At 37.2% G+C, this 15,503-nt stretch overlaps 2 protein-coding genes across 4 annotated transcripts in view; both read left to right on the top strand.

The window, feature by feature from the left end:
• Positions 1–6,409, top strand: part of tom1l2a (target of myb1 like 2 membrane trafficking protein a) — a 50,756-nt gene extending 44,347 nt beyond the window's left edge. For both annotated transcript variants that reach the window (XM_079625670.1, XM_079625669.1), the window contains one exon: positions 875–6,409. In XM_079625670.1, the coding sequence (XP_079481796.1) occupies positions 875–1,023 (149 nt within the window). In that variant the 3' untranslated portion in view covers positions 1,024–6,409. The remainder of the gene's footprint in view (positions 1–874) is intronic.
• A 2,092-nt stretch (positions 6,410–8,501) lies between these two features.
• srebf1 (sterol regulatory element binding transcription factor 1) overlaps positions 8,502–15,503 on the top strand; it is a 31,322-nt gene continuing 24,320 nt past the window's right edge. Inside the window, exons 1-2 of one of the 2 annotated variants that reach the window (XM_079620620.1) lie at positions 8,502–8,958; positions 13,888–14,361. In XM_079620620.1, coding sequence (XP_079476746.1) covers positions 8,856–8,958; positions 13,888–14,361 — 577 coding nt within the window. In that variant the 5' untranslated portion in view covers positions 8,502–8,855. The remainder of the gene's footprint in view (positions 8,959–13,887; positions 14,362–15,503) is intronic. The other variant, XM_079620621.1, reaches the window with a different exon arrangement.

Genomic DNA, 15,503 nt, shown 5'->3' with positions numbered 1-15,503 from the left:
AATGATACATTTTTTACATTTTTGGAGCCATGGTGTGCCGACTCAAGGCCAATAGGAATTAAGTTTACTTGATTATCCATATATATATATATATATAGATTTGAAAAATCTTGTTAAAATGTGATTATCAAATATGATCCATCAGGCTTGCCTTCTCGCCGCAACCGAAAGATGGCAACCGATGATTGGTAGGGAAGCAACGTGCAATTTGACGCGTTTCTTGTCCGCGACGCAACAAGAATTTAGGAGGCAAAATCACATAATCTGAGCAGGCCAAAGGTCTCATTGATTTACATTACAATCAATCGTGATTTCATCTTACTTTTTGGTCATTGAAGAATCAGAAACTGCTCCAAATTGAATAGTTGCTCAGTTTGGGTGTCTGAATAAAACGACTATGAGCTCAAACTATACCTGATGGATCAAAAGATGATAATAAACAGTTCCATTTAAAATGAAAATTCATGTCATTAATTACTCGCCCTCATGTTGTTTCAAACCCATAAAACTTTCGTTCATCTTCAAAACAAATATTTTTTAAATGAAATCGGAGATATTTCTGTCCCTCCATTGACAGCCTACGCAACTGCCACTTTGACGCCACTTTGATCAAGGTTTAAATGTGAATAAAAGACTAAATTCAATCTGTTCATCCTATAAAACGATCACGTCTCTTCAGAAAATGTGGACAAAACCTTTATGAACTTTTTGAAGCGTCAAAGTGGTAGTTGCGTAGACTGTCAATGGAGGGACAGAAACGAAAGTTTTATGGGTTCGAAACAACGTGAGGGCGAGTAATTGATGACACGAATTGCCCGTTTTGGGTGATCGATCCCTTTGAAATGCATCCATTGTTCTCCTGGTGTCTCTTCAGAGTTCGACAAGTTCTTAGCGGAGCGGGCGAAAGCCGCGGACAAGGCTTCACCGCCGCCCGCTGGTGGAGAGACCAGGCCTCCCGTCAGCGCATCTAGCAGCAGCCGCAAGAAGACCGAACAGACCGAGGACAATCTCTTTGCCTTGTAGAACTGACGCTTCAGCCCAGCGACCGCAACCATATTCCCTCCAACTCCCAAACGCTTGCTGTTCTTTAACACACACCTACTGATGTTATACGGCAGCCAGACTTCTGTCTAACACCCCCTTCTGATAGGGCACTGTGAGAATCCTGCTTTAAGCTGAACGGCGTGATCAAGCGATGGCTTAAGCCAACATGTAGCCCAAATGAGACTCTATAGAGAGCTCATTCATTTCCAATAACAGATATGCAGTCAAATAGAGCCGTTTGGTTTCGTATTTATTGTTCAGTAATGAACTAATGGTCTTAAAGATCGCCATTCCATGAGGTTGAGGTTGAGGTTTCGTTCTTTTTGTGGGGCTGAGTCCACTATGGATTGTGACTCAATCTGCTGTCCCTGTGGTAAATAGAGCAGGAAAACATTAGATGTTAATCAGGAGACAACCGTGCCAACTCGTGATTGGCTGTCTCGTGCTTATGAGGGTCTGGTGACCGATAATGGCTGCATTCTCGTAATCATCACGTGCGAATTACCAAAGACATAAATAAGCTTGATTTCCATCGATTGAGGTTTTTTTTCAAGTATGTTGACTCCAGTTGAGGATGTCTACGCCGTTATAGGCTGGTTTAAAGGCACCATTTGAGGGCATTTTAAAGGGTAGATCTGCAGAGCCCCGCACATGATTAAGAAAACAAAAAGTGGACATTTATTAACAATTCGTTCGCATGACTTACTATTATGTCAGATTATACCATGGTCTGGGTGAATACTGGATTCTGATTGGCTGCAGGGTGTCCTTTAAAAAGTGATGTAGGACACCTAGTAAAGGAGATCTAAAACCGTTAGATTTCGATTGTAAAACTAATTAAAATATAAACTAATGTTTTAAAAATGTGTTATTTGGCAAGTGAACATGGTATAAGCGGGTTAATGCCCTTCGAGGTGTCCGTTGTCAGGCACTTCGGTTCACGCCTCGCTGTCGTCCATTAATACCTGACAATGGACACCTCGTCGGGCATTAACCATTACATGTTTTATAAATCTCGTTTTAAGTAAATTGTGCGCAAGATATAACAATTTGTTCCCTCGATTTACTAAATTGTGGCTGCGTTGTTTTTACATTTACTTGTTGTTAAATAAAGAAAACGAGGGAACGAATTAGTTGGCCACAATTTAATAAATCGTGGGAATGAATTCTTTATTCATGGTCACGATATATATATATATATATATATATATATATATATATATATATATATATATATATATTTGTGTCTGCATGTCATGTGCGGGGCTCTGTATAGATCTGGGGCCTGATGTATAAACGTTGCGTACGCACAAAAAAAGGCATTGAAATGCGCGTACGCAATTTTCCCCGCACACGGGATTTATAAAAAATAAACTAGCCGCAAGTGTGCGAGTGAATTAATAATGTTTTTTTGAAAAAGTTTTTATTTCGATATTGACTAAATATGCCACTCTCATTAATGGAGTTACTCAGTCGTGAAATAATTATCCAGAAGTTACAATATTTTTATATTCATTTAAATCTAAACAAAAAGTATTTTATGCTAATTTGATTGAATGATTCTATAACGTGACTGCATTTATAGTCCGTGTCTAATATTTCCCTTATGTCTTACTGTTAAACATGGTATCAGGTGGATGGGAATATTCATATGCAGATGAGGATATGCAGATGAGGATATGTATAGTAAATCTATGCGCTGTAAGCTCCTTATATATGGTTATTTCGGGGTGGAGACGCATGTACGCACAATCTTCCGCTTATTGGGTTTTATAAAGGGAATTCTGCGCAGGTGCGCACACTTTTAGGATGAAATCTACAGAAAGTTTTATACATGAGGCCCCAGGTGTCTACAGTGATACAAAAACATATGCATCTTCATTTTGATTATGATATATGATTTCCTGGCACAGGCTCATTAAAAAACTAAAACAAAACAAAATCAAGAAAGGTGTGGGTCACATTTCATCCCAAAATCAAAAGAAAATATAACCTGTTTTAACATTGATAATAATAATACATATTTCTTAAGCATCAAATCATCAGAATGATTTCTGAAGGATCATGTGACACTGAAGACTGGAGTTATGATGCTGAAAATTCAGCTTTGATCACTGGAATAAATTACATTTTAACATAATTATTCACATAGAAACTTATTTTAAATTGTAATAATATTTGACTGTATTTTTGATCCCCTTGATTAGCATAAGAAACTTCCCTACCCCCAAACCCTTTGAACTGTAAAATGTGTTTTACACCAGCAGTGTTTACACTTTTCAGAGCAATCGACCGACTAAAATAAATGTATTGTTAATTCACTTCTAGCGAACATTTTAAAACTGTGACCGGAGAAAGTATTTTAGCAACGAAATAAGAGTCTTCACCTTTACCTCTCAGTACATGTCAACCTAGGCTTCGTTTGCTTTACACAGTTCTCTTTTGTTTTGGGGGTGAAATATGACACGCATTTCTTCATAAGATCCACCCACTTACCGCATCTTTCTTTGTCAGATTCCCGATTGATTTCAATGAGGAAAAATCCGCACGTTTGCCAGTGAAGATGAATGGGAGTTTTGCTTTCGGCTTTGCTAGACCTAACCAAGAATTATACTCGCCTAATGGCTTTTGTAAAATATGTATCCATACATATATGTGTATATACAGTAGGGAAGTGTGTGTATAGTACTAAAGGTTTGTGTTAACTCGGTGTATATGTTTAAAGGTACACTATGTAACTTTGTTTTGTTCGACATTAGCAAAATTGACAACACGTCATCAATCCTTCTTGTATTACCCTGATTCACTATTGTGCGCCTATTATAAGCGTTTATATTTTAGACCTAGTGCGATGGATTTCGTGTGATATTGCGTACATGCTTGCAAAAACACCGCGACAGCGCGTAACAAAACAAGAATCAACATCAGCAACATCAGCGTCGCTTTCAGAGACGGCGAGAACTGAAGCGATGCAGAGATTTCGCTGTTATCACTCAACAGCAGTGTTGGAGGAAATGCATTACAAGTAACTTGAGTTACGTAATCAGATTACTTTTTCAAGTAACTAGTAAAGTAACGCATTACTTTTAAAATTTACAACAACATATCTGAGTTACTTTTTCAAATAAGTAACGCAAGTTACTTTGTTTTCCCATTTATTGACTGACAGCTCTCCTGTCCTCTTGTTGAGACGAATCAAAGTGCAGAGGCTGTGTGTGTGTGTGTGTGTGCGCGCGTGTGTGTATACATTATGTTTATTGTAGTTCTAGACTAAATGTGAATGTAAATGTACCGTATATACCCGAATATAAGACGACCCTGAATATAAGACGACCGCCCATTTCCAGACTTATTTTTGTGGAAAAAATTTGGTTTTCAACAGAAAATAATTTTATTTAAAAATTGCACTGATAATTCATTCTCTCTCTTCCCGCACGCGCACACCTTTCTCTCTCTCTCTCTCGCTCGCTCGCTCTGCGTCTTTCGCGAGGCAGAGAGGAGCAGCGTTTTAATTCAGTTAAGCACAGATATTATGTTGCTTCTCTAACTTTACATGCAAGTATTGCCGAAATCACAGCACAGATATTGTTTTTATCTTATGTGTATTTGATTTCATCAGACGACGGCTCTATTATCAGAATTTTTGTGCAGATTAACATCTTGGAAGGGAAAGCTGGTTTTGTCGCGCTTTAATGGGTCGCGTTTCAGTCACTATTTCATATCAATTCGTTCTTTCTCCCTTCCCCTCCATGATTTTGTCTATATCGCGAATATAAGACGACCCCCCCATTTTTCAGTCTATTTTTAGGACAAAAACCTCGTCTTATATTCGGGTATATACGGTACTCATCTCACTTGCACAAAAAAATATTACTCAAAATTAATAAAATCAGTGAAATGCAGAATCAGAATACCATGCAAACCTCCAATAACTAAATATGTTAAATAAAACATAATTTTTTATGCATTTAATCTCACTTTATTGACCAATGTACTTGCTTCTGACCTTCGATAATTCAGTTAAATAAGCAACAATGATTATAGATAGATAGAAAGGTTTGCTTGTTTGCTTTCCTCTACTGTACACATTTCCTTCAGCCGGAAGATGATTATTTCACTTTTGGTGTGAATGGGTCTTTACATTTGCCCAAAAATAGAACTTTTGTGTTATAAAAAAACAAGCCCAGCCCAGGTGGGGGAAAAAAGTAACGCAAAAGTAACGTAACGCATTACTTTTCTAATGGAGAACTACTTTCTTAGTTACTTTTTAAGGGAGTAACGCAATATTGTAATGCATTACTTTTAAAAGTAACTTTCCCCAACACTGCTCAACAGGTGAGTAAGGTATTTTATTTGCATATGTAGCTCTCTAACAGAGTTTATTATAAAGCGTCATCTGTTGTGAAGGTTCATTTCATCCACACAGTCACGCAAAGCCAAAGCACAACCGAAACAATGTTCTTCCACAAAATGCGTGCAGTTTTGTTTTCTAACCACTAGAGGGCCTAAAAGTTACATAGTGCGCCTTTAATTGCATCCCTCTTTTTTTGTGTGTGATTCGTCACGAAAGATTTTCCGCGTGATTTGCAGGATCGCCGTTGCTCTTCATTCCAATCGCTAACATACCGTACAGTTTTATTCATGCTAAATGTTGCACTGCTATCTTCCCAGCCAAGTGTGGTTATAATGAAGGAAGATGTTCACTTCAGTCTTATATGTTTATGCATTTTACAGTCAAAGACCTCAAATGTTTAACGACTAATGATGGGAAGGCGAGAGCTTGAACTTTGTTACTCGAACCCGTTGCAAACCCCTAAATCGGTCAAATCAGCAGTTGAATGTGTGAAACACTGGAGGAGTGTGTATGTGCTTTACTTGAACTGGAGGTGTAAGACACTGGCTTTGGTTGAAAGGAAATTGCGGCATGTTCAGAGCAAAATCAATAATGGCCAGATGAGTTTCTTAACTAAGGCCTTCGAAAATATGAACAGCATCAATGAACGTTAATCTGCAGTATGTATTTTTGATTTCAGCCGTCTGATTACTTGCAAGAGGGAAAGTGTAATATCTGCTATTTGGATTAACCGCTTCAATGAACGTTGCCATCAGTGTGACATTAAACATCCTAACTATTTTGATTATTTACCTCATAATGTCTTAAATGTATTTTAGGATAATAACATGTAATGAAGTTTCCTATTGTCAGATTTATTGTTTAATCCAAACTATTTTATTAAAGTGATTTCAATTGCTTAATGCACACATCTGCCTACGTGATTCATTTTAACGAGCGTATCTACTAAGTCTTCCATCGTTCTAATTTTATTTTAAGTGGCTTTTATGGTCTTCCATAAAATATGACATGATAATTAAATCACAAGTAAAAATGACACATTGTCAGTGGTTATATTGGGTTAAGATGACAATCTCTCTCCTCTCTCTCTCTCTCTCTATATATATATATATATATATATATATATATATGTATATATATATATATATATATATATATATATATATATATATACACACATACACACACACTACGGGTCAAACGTTTGAAAACATTAAGGTTTTTTTATGCTTTTGAAAGAAGTCTCACTGTCACCAAAGCTGCATTTATTTGATCAAAAATACAGTAAAAATTAATTCTGTTAAATATTATTACAATTCAAATGAACTGTTTCCTATGTGAATAATTGTTAAAATGTAATTTATTCCTGTGATCAAAACTGAATTTTCAGCATCAATACTCCAGTCTTCAGTGTCACATGATCCTTCAGAAATCGTGTGTGTGTGTGTGTGTGTGTGTGTGTGTGTGTGTGTGTGTGTGTGTGTGTGTGTGTGTGTGTGTGTGTGTGTGTGTGTGTGTGTGTGTGTGTGTGTGTGTGTGTGTGTGTGTGTGTGTGTGTGTGTGTGTGTGTGTGTGTGTGTGTGTGTGTGTGTGTGTGTGTGTGAGAAATTCATGATACAGTGCCATTCAAAAGTTTGGGTCAAGTAAGATTATTATTATTTTTTTAAAGAAGAACAAAGAAAAACATAATTAATACTTTTATTTAACAAATCCACATTAAATTGATAAAAAAGACTATATTTATAATAAACGCTGTTCTTTTGACCTTTCCATTCATCAAAGAATCCTGAAAAAAATTAATAAATCACAGTTTCCACAAAAATATTAAGCAACATGAACGTGTTTAACATTAATAATAATCAGAAATGTTTCTTTAGCACCAAATCAGCAGTTATAATGAGCCCTCGCTCTGGAGCATCACCATGCATGCACATTGTGATTCATAACTCCACACACAACTGCCCATATTATTCCAAAATCTTCCTTCTGTCTTTGATGTGTTTCTGAGACCGCAAAGTGCGTTTGCTTCATTTTTGCTAATTTCCTGACCAGTAATTGTGGTCAGGCCATATCGGACAGCTGCTGAAGACCTACATGGATGAATGACTGACGCCTCGGGACTCTTTTCTTGTGTCTTACTTAAAGGACTTTAAAGTGAATTAAAGACTCACTCACTGCCATAATAACTACACGTATATTGAAGCTCCTTGGTTTCATCAGTTTTCCTGCAGTCAGTCGGTGGTGTTACTCTCGGTCATTGACCCGCTTCACGTCTGTTTGTTGTTATCTATGTGTGTGTGAGTTCACTGACATATATAGAATGACTTAACATTGTAAACACTATTTATTTAAGTCAGATCAATCCATCCTGCCTCATACCCTGACCAATGAATGTATTTAAATACATTTTTCGAGTGGATTGCATCAATTGTGGTTATATTGCATGCATTTAATTTGTTTAAAATATTTTTGTTTCAATAAAAAGCTTTTTTTTTTTTCTTTTTTCTCCAGCTTTTCATTATTAATCCCCGTTCAGATAGATACATTATCCTTATTCTACGAGAAATACATGATGTAACCAAGGAGCCACATGTGTGACGTCACATCACCCCACTCGCTTTCTGACTCCCGATTGGTTGGTTTCTCTGGTTCTACAGGCGGAGTCATCGCTGCGGCTCAGACTAACGTGATGTCCTAGGGCCCACCTCTGCTCAACTCTGATTGGCTGACAGAGACAAGCCCACTGATTCTCAGACCATGCAGTTGCCGAGTGAGATTTTGTAAACAAAAACGACGGGGGTGTATATTCAGCACTTTATAGTAAAAATATATCGATTTACTATTCTTTTTTTTTAACACATATTGACTCTCAGCGTAATAATTAAACAGGTCGAAAATAATACTTAACGTGTTTAAATAGCTTTTACACATTTATATAAATAACATACTATAATAATATATAATAATAATCCAAACGCTACTCTATCTTAAGTTAAAAAAAAAATACAATAAAAAGTAAATCTCAAATAAGTGAGTTTATCAGTTTTATTTCAATGTAGACCATGTGAAGCAGAGCCAGGCTCTGATGTGAAGGAGACTCGTCAACTAAAGGAGCGAGTTCTGATTGGCCGAGGGGCGTGTCAATCACCCACCGCCGTCTGGGGTTTGCCTGGCTCTCGCTGCTAGCATGCTAATGTGCAAAGCAAACTCTTAAGTCAACTTTCCCTTGTGCGGCAGTATGGAAACGAACGCGAGCAGGTAACGTTAGTGGACAGAATCAGCTAGAAAGTTGAGTTAGTCGAAAATCCAACGAGAACTACGCCAACAAATGCTTGTTTGCAACACATTTGCCTGCCCGATGAGTGCGAGAAGTTCATAGTGTCCATGGGATACCGCTTGCTGTGTGAGTGAGTGATTTAATACTTGTGAAGTCGGCTTGAAAGAGCACTCGAGGACAATGAATCTGTCTTTTGACGACCCGTCCCTGGAAACCCTGGACTCCAGTATGTCTTTACACGACCCGAGTGATATCGACTCGGCTCTGCTCAGCGACATTGATGGTAAGAGATCGTTTGTTGACACTCTCATCGCATATTTACATTGGTTGACGGTGCTGTCAGACGCATACACGTGTTTAAAATGATACAAGTCGGGAAACTATCATCTGTAATAAATGAGCGATTACATCCATGCACTTTGTCGTCATATATGATGCTTGTTTTGTTCACTGTGTCGTCTTTTAAACACACTGATATTGTGTGCAGATCTGATCAGGTGGTGTCTGTCGGTGAAGCTGGGCGTGTGTTAACGTTAGTTTTCTGCTTGGAGAACTAGTCTCAGCTACGGGTCTTTTATTTGCACGCATTGTAATGGTGCTTTGTATGTTAAATCTGATTAAAATGAGACTTAAAATACAGTGTGTCATTATATGGTGGGCGTTTCGTTAGAAGTTGCATTGTGAGAAGCCCCGCCCCCTCCAGCCGACGTCGCGCGAGGTTACAATCGGCCATTCCCTACCAACACACTTCTCTGAGAACTAGATATTTAAAATAAAATATAATTTTTTAAAATATATATATAAGTGAGAAAGTGACATATATATCATTTGCGTTATTAGACCCTTTAGTAATTCACCTTTGTAATGGTTAAATGGTCCACGCACGGTGAAGTAGTCTGACCGAAAGTACACCCTGCTGCTGAAGCGGACAGTGCCCGATAGTAACCTCTAGCGCGAGGCGCTTTCTCGGCCTCTGATTGGTCGAGCGCGATCACCTCATACACACACACACCGCCATGCCTGTGCTCACTGATGGAGTCTGGTGTTATATGGGGTCACGTGCACGGAAAACACCACTTTTGACCACTTCGGTTTTTTTACACTGTTGGGAATTGAGGTGACTCTCCATCAGAGTAACATCACTCACTTTATTATGGTTATATTATTATAATTAGTCATATTGTTATTATACTGGTTATACTCTGATTTAAGAAAATATAATTCATAAAATAGTAAATGATATGTGATATTTGAGCATAAAATACTTTTTATTTCCTTATTTCAGATCCCAATTATATTAATGTATTATTTTATTATTATTTATTATGATTATTACTATTATATTATTACTCTGATTATGTTTTCTTTATCCCAGTTCCCAATATTATGAATGTATTATTTATTAAATAAAATTATTATACTCTGATAAAAAAGAATTGTATATTAAATTATTTTTAAATTATATAACATTTGTGCATACAATATATTTTTATTTCCTTATTTCATATCCCAATAATATGAATTAATTTCATTGTAATAATAACATTATTATTATGTTATAATAACTAAGAATAATATTATGTGTTATTTTATAATCTAATAATAATAATTATTATACTGATTATAATCGGATTATTTTTATTTCTATATCTGATCCCAATATTTGTAATGTATTATTTATTTAAAACATAATTCTACTCTGATTAATAACAAATAATAACACGAATAATATATGAAAATGTATATTATATTTGTGCATAAAATAATTTTTATTTCCTTATTTCAGATCCCAATAATAATGTATTATTTTATCATCTAATAATAATAATTATTATACTGCTTTTCCTCTCATTCTTTCTTTTTATTTCTTTATCCCATATCCCAATATTATCAATGAATTAGTTATTAAAACATATATTTTTGGATTTAAGAAAATTATAACATGAATAATAATATTTAATTATATATTTGTGCATAAAATGCTTTTTATTTCTTTATCTCAGATAAGTATAATGTGTTATTTAATTAAAATGTGATGATGATAATAATAATGCTTTGTTCTGATAATAACAAAATATAATGTACAAAACCCTTTTACTTTAATTTCAAGATGTTGCATTAGTTTGTGCCTTAGGGTGTGTCTAAAGTAAATCGCCTATTTAAAATCAAGATAATTGAGGATCATTAAGTGTCATTATGCTGACATAATGTGATAAAACGATCCCGATAAATGGTCACATACTGTTATCATTAATTATGGATATTTATTTTATATTAAAGGCTGTTTTCGTAGCCTACAGGTTTTTGAGCTTCATAATGAAGTTTAAACATGATTCCCTCACCGTGTGTGTGTGTGTGTGTGTGTGTGTGTGTGTGTGTGTGTGTGTGTGTGTGTGTGTGTGTGTGTGTGTGTGTGTGTGTGTGTGTGTGTGTGTGTGTGTGTGTGTGTGTGTGTGTGTGTGTGTGTGTGTGTGTGTGTGTGTGTGTGTGTGTGTGTGTGTGTGTGTGTGTGTGTGTGTGTGTGTGTGTGTGTGTGTGTGTGTGTGTGTGTGTGTGTGTGTGTGTGTGTGTGTGTGTGTGGAAGAGTCACTGTGTGTGCCGATGAACTTGTGGATCCACAGATCTCAGTCGCTTTGAGATCAAACTCAAAATAACAAGCAAAGTATACAGATATTGAAAACACACATCCGATCTTTGTCACACATCTGATCGAGCATAACTAATCAACTGTATGCAAAGTAGGGCTGTGAAACGATTAATCGCGATTAATCACATCCAAAATAAAAGTTTGTGTTTACATAATAAATGTGTGTGTACTGTGTATAATTATTTTATATATATATAAATGCACACTCATGCTTGTATATATTTAAGACATATTTGCATGTATATACTGTATATATACTTATATTTAATGTATATTTTATATAAATATAAAAAACAATCTATACAATATATACAAAATAATTCTACACAGTACACACATATTTATTTTGTAAACACACACTTTTATTTTGGATGTGATTAATCGCGATTAATCATTTCGCAGCCCTACTATTTATATATAATATAAATTATATATCAATCTATATACAGTATATATACATGCAAATATCTCTTAAATATAGAGCTGGTAAGTCCCGCCCCCTCCATAAAACCCCGCTGGACCTCAAAGTTGAAAAAGCGTCAATGCAAGTGAATGGGAGAAAATAATTATTTTCTGGTCCCGTTCGAATTGTACCATGAATGTGAACATATGTTGACTGTGAATTTTTTATATAATCTTTCGTGTAAAAAATGCTACAATTTAGCGGGTAGAAGTTTGATACGGGTAGACTTTGTGTGAGAGCACTTTGTGGACTACAACTCTTCGCTGCTTTCGACGCGTTTGAAACGTCAACACCACTAGCACACGGCTCTAGCTCACGGATCCCGCTAGACATGGCTGTGTCTTTGGTGCACTTCACCGCCTTCTTTCAGGGAGAGGACAAAATCGTTGAGGTTGGCGAAAACCACGGGTAAGTCAACTTTATGGGGTGACGTCACATAGGCGACATGTAGTCTTTCTCGTTATGTCTTTTCCACAACTGCTAGCCGACGAATCATACCATATACTGTCAAACTTGTAACATGAAAGATTATATAAAAAATTCACAGACAACATATGTTCACATTCATGGCACAATTCAAACGGGACCAGAAAATAATTATTTTCTCCCATTCACTTGCATTGACGGTTTTTCAACTTTGAGGTCCAGCGGGGTTTTATGGAGGGGGCGGGACTTACCAGCTCTATATACATGCACGTGTGTGAAATTTTAATTTCTGCCCCGTCTTGACGTCAAGACGGGGCCGGATATACCATATATGGACACCGCAGACCTATGCTGCAGGAAGCCCGCCCTGCCCCTCTCCTCCTCATATTCAGTCGCGAAAGATGCAGAAACGTAGTGCACACGTGAGTTGCTCTGTTGTTGACTGCCAGAATCAACATGCAACTTAAATGTGTTTTCTCTCCCAAGAACGGACCAAGCTGTCAGGGACCAGTGGATTAAATTCATTTTTAATGACGCGGTTTTCTACAACCCTTCCCACTGGCTTAACGTTAGGTGTCTGTGCTAATCATTTTACGCTGGAATCGTTCACAAATTTGAATGTCTAAAAAAACACAACGTGAAACAAGGCAAAAACACCACATGATAGCAAACGTTGATCTCAATAACCACTGTAAGCTGAAAAAAAAAGTAGACTGCATCTCCGTTAATGTAATCTACATTAAATAAAAGGTATAATGTATGTCTCAGTCAAAATTATTGTCTTAACCATTCAGAGACATCTTGATGTAGACGTCCTTCCATCGACTCTACATCTTCCCTTTCCAGCTCAGGTTCAGAGTCCGGCTCGTGCATATATATACGGTTGAATCCCGTAGGTCGCGGACAGGTCGGGTTCATTCACAATTTGCGCCATGATGTCATTTTGGAAAGTTACCTGCAGTGTCAACCCCCCTCCTTCCTGCCACCAATCAACGCGCCCCTCATTTGCATTATTAAAATGACCGTCCACGACAGCCAAAATATCGCATCAGATCTCGCGAGACAATAATGCCTTCAGAAATAAGGGTCAGAGGAGCTCTGTGTTTATTTTTTCCACTTTTCTTTTTTAGAAGGGCCTGAAAGACTATAATAGAGCGTGGGTATCTAAGGTAATACTAGGTTATGACTCCTTTAAGGGACAAAATTTGCCCCCTTAAAGGGGCAGTTCACCCGAAAATGAACAGTATGTCATTAATTACTCGCCCTCATGTCGTTCCAAACCCGTAAGACTTTCGTTCATCTTCGGGAACACAAATGAAGATATTTTTGATGAAATCTGAGAGATTTCTGTCCCTCCATTGACAGTCTACGCAACTACCACTTTGACTTGAGTTCATAAAGATATTGTGAAACTAATCCATATGAATTGAGTGGTTTAGTCCAAATTCTCTGAAGAAACGCGATCGTTTTATTTGATGAACTGGTTGAATTTAAGCTTTTATTCATGTTCTAGGAGGAACTCGATGCTCACGCCCTAGGTCGATCGGTTTGATGGGATGGGATGGGGGTGGGGGTGTTGTTGTTCCCCTTGGTCCGTTCACCACACGGCCCTCTAAAGCCCCCTGAGGACGCCCCTGTTGCTCACTGTATCCGTCTCCGTTTCCATGTTTCAACAGATATGCTCCAGCTTATCAACAACCAGGACATGGAGTTTGCGGGTCTGTTCGATCACACTTCCTTTCCTGGTCCCGCCGCCCCCCCGCAGGATCTGTCAGCCCTGCCTCTGCCCAGCCCTTCCTCTCCTCCACCCGCCTCTTCTACGCCCACCCCCACCTCCTCCATCCTCAGCAGCAGCCCGCACCTGGACGCCCTGCTGGGCCCCCCCATCACCCGCAGCTCCTCCATCCCGGACAAGGTGTTCCTCCCTCCCACTTTCCAGCAGTCTCCTCTAGCACAGGTGAGCTCCACCCCTGCCAACCCCAGGACACTGCAGACCACGCAGCCCAAAGCTCAGCCCGCCCCGTCTCCCAGCCTCCGCCCGTCGCCCCCGGCCGGGAAGAGCCCGGTGTTCGGCGTCACCCAGCAGCTCCTCTTCAGCTCGGCGCAACAGCAGCCTGTGGTCACTTTCCCCATGCAGACCGCTTATACTGGTGAGTTTTATTCACTACATGCTTCTTCAGTGTTTCTGGAATATGTGCCGAGAAATGCAAAAAAAAAAAAAAGGAAAAACATCATTTTTTAATTCAAATTCAATTGTAATGTTAAATAATATTTTTGTCTTTCTTTTTTTTTCTAGTTAAATTTTTCCTTTTCCGGTTTATATTTTTCTGGATACTGTTTCAATGGTTAAATAAAATACCTTAATTAAATCTTTAGTAATCAGAAAGCATGTTTAATAATGAATCTTAAACTTTTAATAAATTGTTAAATCGTATAAAACAAATATATATAATTTTTTGGGGCCCCATGAAACCCGTTTTATTTTTTCCTAAATTCCATTTTAAGGGTTTACTCAATTTTCTAAATCATTTGTTAATCAAATAAATTGAATTATTAAAACTTGTAATCATTTATTAACATTTTCTTACAACAATAAGGCCCCATAAATGTTTTACTACATTTTCTGGATTTATAATTTTAATACCAATTTATTATCAAAAATGGTGGTAACGGCGGTAATAACAAAAACATTAATCTGTTCAAATGTAACCAAATGTAAGAATTCGTTCTTTTTTTTGTTGACAAAAGTGTGCAATTCCTTAAATAAAGATTTATTTATTTATTTTTAATATTATTACTTTGAGAAGTACATTCCACTGTACATCATCAAGTTAAACCAAACTTTTATTTTGACGGGTTGTCGTGAAGACTTGAGTTTCTGTGTGTATCTGACGATAGTTTTAATGAAGTGTCATGAAATGCTGGTGAAGTGACTTTGCTCTGGAGATGAAGGTCATGTGTTCATGTGCTTATATAGTATGGCTGTGAAACGATTAATCGTGATTAATCGCATCCAAAATATATATATACAAAATAATTATACAGTACACACACATTTATTATGTAAACACACTTTTATTTTGGATGCGATTAATCGTTTCATAGCCCTATTATATAGTGAGACGGCAGATGCATGTGCTTCATGATGTGTCGTTGACAAAACATGCAGACCTCAGATTTTAATGACAGTCTTTTTGCAGTTTTAATGTTCACAGACACAAGCTTTGGATTTATTCGTCCAAAAATTGCCTAATTCTGTGATATTCCGCGTCATACTGTAAATGCCATGCTT

The sequence above is a fragment of the Phoxinus phoxinus genome, assembly GCF_949152265.1.
Source record: "Phoxinus phoxinus genome assembly, chromosome: 1".
NCBI classification, from domain to species: Eukaryota; Metazoa; Chordata; class Actinopteri; order Cypriniformes; family Leuciscidae; genus Phoxinus; species Phoxinus phoxinus.
This window is presented reverse-complemented; position numbering and strand designations above follow the sequence as displayed.